Raw genomic sequence first — 7,554 nt, 5'->3', positions numbered from 1 at the left:
GAGTTGAGTCGAGATGCAGTATCTGGTGTCAGTTGGAATTCTTCTGTGAAGACAGCAGGGCTACCACACCTAATCAAGTTCCAGGCAAGCCAGGACTACATGATTGAGACTCTCACTACAACACTAGGTGATGTCCCAGAATGCACAAAGACAGCAACTCTTTGATGCCACAGTCTTTATGGTTAATAGTTCTTTGACCTTGTGTTCATGCAACTCTTTGATGCCACAGTCTTTATGGTTATTTAATAGTTCTTTGACCTTGTGTTCATGCAACTCTTTGATGCCACAGTCTTTATGGTTATTTAATAGTTCTTGTGTTCATGACGCTCACCTAATGGTTTTTTGTTTTGTATTGTTGTTTAAGCTTGGGGATGGGGGAGTCTCTTATGAGGAAGGGTCTCTCAGTGCCCTGGAATCCATGAAGCTAGAGTTAAAGGCAGTAGGGAGCCAGTGTTTCTGGAAGAGTTGGATGCACTCCTAAGAACTCAGCCAACTATCCAACTCCCTAGTAGCTTTTGAGTGGTATTTCTGTTCAATGACTCAACCAGGCTACATTTCAGTTTGTCAAGTCACCCTTTATCACAGGGTGACACCCTTAGTACCTCCACGGTGTTGTTTCTATTATTGTTTTCATGTTGCTCTGCCGTTACTTGGCTCCAATCAACTGTAGATAGACTCTTGAAATTTTGTTTTATTAAAATAGCTTCTTATAAAATAAACCCTGGAGAATCAGAAAGGGACTAATGACTTTAATATCCATTAGTTTTATTTTTCTTTGGTAGTGTCTTAATACCCCTAACTTCAAATATATTAACCAGGGGTTAGAGAGAGAGAACTCTGGTTAATTAAGAGCCCATACTGCTCTTCGGGGGGTGCGGGGCAGAAGTCAGTTGCCAGTACCTATAATGGTGACTGCAATTCTTGCTCTAGGGGATCCAACACCTGGCCTCAGTATGTATATATAACCCCCCCACACACAACACAAAAATAATTTCAAAGGATCAGAGTTTAATGTTTTAGTGCCTTTAGCAGTCTTGGGAGAGCAGATTGGTTTGGCAGTGGCCATTCTTTGATTCATTTTTATCTTCAGGAGTTGTACTTCATAAAAATATTCATTACATATACTTATCTGGCAAAGAACTTTTACGATGATCATGAAGATGGTTTTCCCAGGGTGAGGCTTATCCATTGTCATCTGGATGTGCTGACCCCTGCAGTTTCCCCAAATGTGTGAAACTCAGACTCATAATTTGTGGTAATACATTGTCTCCCCTACTAGGAAAAAAACTCTACAGTACTGTTTGAAGCAACAAAAGACTGAAGTGCTGTGTCTTGACTCTACTGCTGTTTGCATGTGTGATGGGGTGTCTAAAACATGCATGACAACCCCTAAGAGAGCTGCCACTTCAGTGTTTGTCTTTTTATACTCTTCTACCAGGTGCCTATGTTGGTTTTCAAAAAGAAAAATTGGCCTTAGTCTGTATCAATGGTGACAAGATGCTAGACCATTGTGCTATGTGAGGAGACACTGCCTTTTTCACATAGTCCATACTTTGTACAGGGCTTTCGGTTATTTTAAAACTTCTAGGCCAGCAAGATAGCTCTACAGGTGAAGGCAATTGCCTCCAAGCTGAAATCTTGGGTTTGATTCCAGGAAGCCAAATGTGCACAGTAGCTTGTGCATGTGCAAACACATGAATGTAATAAATACTCCAAAAATTAGCTAAATTGTTATGGTAGTAATCAAAGGAAAACATTCTGAGTATATGAAGACTTAAGAAGCGTTGATTAAATGCAGCTCTGAGATGCAACCTCTGAATTATCAATGCCCTAAGGAATTTATACAGGAATGGTAGAGAAAACTAGTTGTTTGGGAGAGCTTTTTACAAAACAGTAAATGAGTAAGACCTCTGCCTATTACACTCCAGAGTCACCAAGAAGCCATTAAAAGATTTTGTATAATCAAAAATTGGAGCACCCCAGGTGTGGTGGATAGGCCTTTAATTCCAGCACTCGGGAGGTAGATACCTGGACCTCTGTGAGTTCAAGGCCAACCTGGTTTATATAGTAAGTTCCAGTACAGGACTATATAACAAAAAACAAATTAAGTACATCCTTGGGGAAAATGCCAGCTATTGAGTACCTGCACGAGAATGGGTGAGTAGTAGGAATAAACGCCTAAGCACCTTCTCTTTACTAGACATTCGGCACCTATAAGGACCTAGATTCCCTGGTAAGTAAGTCTAAGATCAGAAGAAAAAGTAGTTGATTCATGCCCAAGGAAATACCATATTGTTGGGGAAAGGAAAATAGTAAGCAAAATGGTGAGGGGAGCCATTCATAGCCCTCACTTCCTGTTTCACTGACCACACATTTTCCTGTATGCTTAGAAAAACTGTACAGGCCAAATTACAGAAGGTGGGGATTATAAATAAAGAGGCCTAAGAGTCCAAAGTGCATACTTGGCACTCTGGCACATCATTTCTGAATGACTAGTATAATTTCCTCTGAACACTCACTGCGCATCTGTAGGCATTGGGAAAAATGTAAACCAGAGTGCCCAGCAATCTATGGATCGTACTTTAATTTTTCTTTCACTGTTTAAATTTGCTATGATAAACAGCACAGCAGGAAATATTCACTAGTATCTTCTGTTACTGCTAAGCATAAATTGATACAGTATTGATGGACACCATTTTGACAGTACCAGTGTACACGGGATCCACTACCACTTTTAAGACTGTTCCACACACTGCAGTCATTAAGAATACATGTATACTGACATGCTTGACAGCATGGTTTGTTGGAGAAAAAAAATTAAGTGTCTATTATCAATAAATGTTAACAGGCATATCTATATTATCAAGCATATAATAAAAATATAAGGTAAATCTGTATAGATTCACAGAGAGGCCCATGATACACTGATACAATCAACAAGCAAGTTTGCTAGGCATGGTGGTACATGCTTATAATCCCAGCATTTGATGGGAAGAAGCAGGAGTATCACTGAGTTCAAGACCAGCCTGGGCTACACAGTGAAAAAAGGAAGTTCAAATCACTGATAAATGTAACCACCAGAATGGATGGCAAAGGAAATAAATTACATTATGCATTTTTTAAAAACTATAAATTATTCTACTTACAAATTCTTCAAATAATAAAAAACAAAGAGATGAACAATAGTGGGGGAGTCAGGATGCTACAAAGAGAATGAAGGACACTGTAGCAATGGAACCATGGTTATACAGCAACCAAATAGACTTATACACATAAACATGGGTACATATAAAAAGCTCTACAGATCTTACCAATTTCTAGGTTGTGATATGGTTAGAGGAAAAGTGTTACTTGGTTATAGTTACAATGGACTTGTACTTTTTTCTCTTGAAAAAATCTCCAACTCAAAAGATTAAAAAGGGGGCTGGCAAGATGACTCAGCAGATATGAACACTGACTGCTCTTCTGAAGGTCCTGAGTTCGGATCCCAGCAACCACATGGTGGCTTACAATCACCCATAATGAGATCTAACACCCTCTTCTGCAGTGTCTGAAGTCAGCTATAGTGAATTACGCCAGAGCGAACAGGGCTGGCAGAGGTCCTGAGTTCAGTTCCCAGCAGCCACACACATAATGGCTCATGGCCATCTGTACAGCTACAGGGTACTCATAAAATCTTTAAAAAAAAAAAAAAAGATTAAAAATGACTGGGCATCTTGCTCCTAGCACTAAGGAGACCGATAGGTGGACATCTAAATTTGAGGCCAGCCTGGGAATATATCAAATTCTAGGCCAACCAAGAGGATACAGTGAGATCTGTTTAAAAAAAAATTAAGAAAAAAATCCCAAGTTGCTCTGCATCTGTAGACCCAGATACTCAGGAGACTCAGTCAGAATTCAGCCCAGAAGTTCAACAACCTAAACAGCATGGCAAGACCTATCGAAAAAAAGTTGTGTGCACAGGTGGTGGTGGTACACACCTTTATTCCCAGCACTTAGAAGGCATTCCACGCCCGGCTCCACGCCAGCGAGCCGGGCTTCTTACCCATTTAAAGTTTGAGAATAGGTTGAGATCGTTTCGGCCGCAAGATCTCTAATCATTCGCTTTACCGGATAAAAAACTGCGGGTTTCAGTTTCTGCGAGAGCGCCAGCTATCCTGAGGGAAACTTCGGAGGGAACCAGCTACGAGATGGTTCGATTAGTCTTTCACCCCTATACCCAGGTCGGACGACCGATTTGCACGTCAGGACCGCTACGGACCTCCACCAGAGTTTCCTCTGGCTTCGCCCTGCCCAGGCATAGTTCACCATCTTTCGGGTCCTAACGCGCACGGTCGTACTTCACCTCCCCGGCGGGGGCAAGACGGGCTGGTGGTGCGCCCTCGGCGGACTGGAGAGGCCTGGGGATCCCACCTCGGGCCCCCAGACAGGGCCCTTCACCTTTATTGCGCCACGGCGGCTTCCTGACGAGCCCCTGACTCGCGCACGCGTTAAACTCCTTGGTCCAGCAGTTCTGAGGCTGAGGCCACAGCCAGGGCTACACTGAGAAAACTTGTCTACAAAAACAAAACAACAACAAAAACCCTGTTTTTAAACAAACTAAAAAAACTTGCACTGTTTGTATCTATTTAGTATAGACAGGGGTTCTAGGCTAGTGTGGGCAAATATGATGAGCTCAAAAAACAAAACAAACAGAAATTTTCCTGTTCACAGTTCTAATAAACATCTTTACTTCACATGACCATTCACAGAATCCAAATTCTAGAAGAAAAAACTCTTCTTGTGAGAAATGGTCTCACATATCTCAGACTGGCCTCAAATTTGCATGGAAGTTGACTGTGCACTTCAGATTCTACCTCCACCTACAGAATGCTAGGAATCAAAGGCAGGCTCTGTTCTAGAGCAGTGGTTATCAACCTTCCTTACACTCTTTAATACAGTTCCTCGTGTTGTGGTGACTCCAACCATAAAATTATCTCCACTGTTACTTCATAATTAATTTTGCTGTTATAAATATCTGATATTCAACCCTGTGAAAGGGTTCCACAACTACCACCACAGGGGGTCATACCCAACAGGTTGAGAATGGCTATTCTAGGCAGAAAGTACAACAAAGCTTTAGGCAAATACCTCAGACTTCAAAAGACTCATCAGAACTGGGAAAGGAGAAATCATATGACATGTAAATAAAGAAAATATCTAATAATAAACATAAATTGATAAAAATGATGAGAAGGAAGATACAATAAACAAAACAATAAAGATTAAAAAAAGAAGTACAAAAAAAAAAAAAGACTCATCAGTTTGTAGTTTTACAGCATTTAGAATTAAACAGCGCAAGGCATGGTGGCCCTTGCCTCTAATCCCAGCACTTGGGAGGCAGAGGCCATTAGATCTCTGAGTTCAAGGCCAGTCTAGTCTACACAGCAAGTTCCATGGCTACAAAGTGAGACAAACAAAACCCCCCATTTTACAGAAGGGCAGGGAGCCATGCCTGCAATTCCAGCAACTAGACACAGGCAGGGCTGGTGCAAGTTTGAGGCCAGAAAAAAAAAAAAAAAAACTGAAAATAGACTAATTATGTATGCATAGCAACGTTAGAGCCCTAAATATTCTCTGACTTTGAGTCTAGTTCTTAGTAAACCAAAAAAGATTTTCCTGCCTACACCTCTTAATGTTGGGATTACACGTGTGACACAAACACCTAGGTAGGGTGCCAAGTATTCCATATGAGACAACTATTAATCATGTTTGTTTTAATAAGATAATGGTCGACGGGGTCACACTGGTACATAAATTTCATTTTCTCAGCTCCAGGACCAAGTAAGGACAGAGCAGTCTGGTATCCATAATCTTGAAGGGTGATGATTCCGAGTTAGGACCATTTCTTCGAGATGTTGAGATGGTCTAGCTGGTCTGCTATGTATCTATGCTTAGGGAACTTGGAAGTGGCTGCTGCCTTGATGTCTTCAAAAGCCCGGGCCCTTCGCTCCGCGGCGTGGCCGTACTCCTGCTCTACTGTCAAGTAGGGCATGCTCAGCCAGTAGTGGTTCTCGGCCTCCACCTCCAGGCGACGGATCATTTTCTCCCTCGCTTGGAAAGACACGGTCCGCGGCCGCCGGTGCTTCCCGATCCACTGCCTGCCAGGAATGCGGCCGCGCAGGAGGACAGCGGTGAGGAACATGGTGCCTCCTGAGGAAAGGACACGAGAGCCGCGGGCGCTGAGCCCTGGGGCCGGGAAGCGAGCAACCGGCGAGCCGAGCTGGCGCCCACGTCCCGCGGCCACGGGGCCGAATCCAGAGCACGCTCTGCCGCTCGGAAGTGAGTGGCGGGGAGCCGACTACACTGCGGGGGAAGGGGGTGCTCCCCGAAAACCCACCTCGCGTACCAACAGACCCGGGACACGCTCCGCGATGCGTTCTGCGTCCGCTGACCCGCGCGGCGGCGCAGGCGCGCTGCTTCCGGTCTTTGGTTGGGGGGAGGGGGGAGGTCCTGATGGGAGACTTCCGCTCTCGCGAGAGAAGCCTTCTGCGCCTGCGCAGGGCGGGCGGGACGGGCGGCGCGAGGATTCGAATGTGTAGCGCGTTCGTCCGAGGGGCTGGAGGTCGGCCGTCGGCTCAGCTGCCCTCAGCATGAACCCCATCCAGACTTTCCACTGTAAGCTGCGGGGTCTGGCCACCATGCTGGACAGCGAGACGGCCCGGCTGCTGAGAGCGCTGGACGGCGAGGACAGTGGTGAGTGGGCGCGGGCGGGTGGGAGCGGTTCTCAGTGGGCGGTGTGGATCGGTCAGGAAAGCGGCGCTGACAAATTCTCCAAGTGGCGGCAGGTGGGGCGGAGGCGAGCTGTTTGTTGGGTGTTCGTTAACAACATCCAGAGTCAACTGTTTCAAGATGCCCTAAAGTCCTGTTTTCTGTACGTGTAAAGAGATTTCGTCTCGCCGAGCCGGGGTGGCGTACGCCCTTAATCCCAGCACTTGGGAGGCAGAGGCAGGTGGATTTCTGAGTTCCAGGACAGCCAGGGATAACAGAGAGAAATGCTGTCTCGAAAAAACCAAAGATAAATAAGTAAATAAATAAATAAATGGATTTCGTCTCATTCTAATGAGCCCCTATTGAAGCAACCATCTGCATTTTCTCTAGAAATACTCTATTTGCAGTACAAATACTCGGCACTGCTTTTTCGGATTTTTTAGGTTTGTTTATATAAGTATGTGAGTGCTCTATTTGCATGTTTGCTCCCTTGACAGAAGAGGGCATCAGATCCTTTTATAAATGGTCGTGAGCCACCTTGCAGTTACTGGGAATTGAATTTTTAGGACCTCCGGAAGTGGAGCCAGTACTCTTAACCACTGAGCTATCTCTCCCGCCCCTTGTTTTGTTTTTTTAATAATAAAATTAAACACTATTTTTAACTTGTATTAGGGATTAAAAAAAATAGTTGCAGGTCAAGGAGTGGCATCCGCAATGAACACTCAAGAGGCTGAAGGGGGTAGATTTCTGTGAGTTCCAGGCCAGCCTGGTCTCGATAGGTAGCTCCTGACCAATCAACCAGGT

General features: G+C 44.5%; 2 protein-coding genes and 1 pseudogene across 9 annotated transcripts in view; 2 read left to right on the top strand and 1 right to left on the bottom strand.

Annotated features, from left to right (window-relative positions):
* Mrpl57 (mitochondrial ribosomal protein L57) overlaps positions 1 to 6,650 on the bottom strand; it is a 14,614-nt gene extending 7,964 nt beyond the window's left edge. Inside the window, exons 1-2 of one of the 3 annotated variants that reach the window (XM_031362702.1) lie at positions 6,380 to 6,513; positions 5,739 to 6,192 (exon numbers count right to left, since the gene is read on the bottom strand). In XM_031362702.1, the coding sequence (XP_031218562.1) occupies positions 5,876 to 6,184 (309 nt within the window). In that variant the 5' untranslated portion in view covers positions 6,185 to 6,192; positions 6,380 to 6,513 and the 3' untranslated portion in view covers positions 5,739 to 5,875. Of the gene's footprint in view, positions 1 to 5,738; positions 6,193 to 6,379 lie in introns of those variants that run through there. The other 2 variants (XM_031362704.1, XM_031362701.1) reach the window with 2 other exon arrangements.
* Positions 1,122 to 1,268, top strand: LOC116085560 (annotated as a pseudogene).
* Ska3 (spindle and kinetochore associated complex subunit 3) overlaps positions 6,524 to 7,554 on the top strand; it is a 19,509-nt gene continuing 18,478 nt past the window's right edge. For all 6 annotated transcript variants that reach the window (XM_031362700.1, XM_031362699.1, XM_031362695.1 and 3 more), the window contains exon 1: positions 6,524 to 6,735. In XM_031362700.1, the coding sequence (XP_031218560.1) occupies positions 6,633 to 6,735 (103 nt within the window). In that variant the 5' untranslated portion in view covers positions 6,524 to 6,632. The remainder of the gene's footprint in view (positions 6,736 to 7,554) is intronic.

Source organism: Mastomys coucha, unplaced genomic scaffold (assembly GCF_008632895.1).
Source record: "Mastomys coucha isolate ucsf_1 unplaced genomic scaffold, UCSF_Mcou_1 pScaffold9, whole genome shotgun sequence".
NCBI classification, from domain to species: Eukaryota; Metazoa; Chordata; class Mammalia; order Rodentia; family Muridae; genus Mastomys; species Mastomys coucha.
The sequence above is the reverse complement of the archived record's forward strand: the minus strand, read 5'-3'. Positions and strand labels throughout refer to the sequence as shown.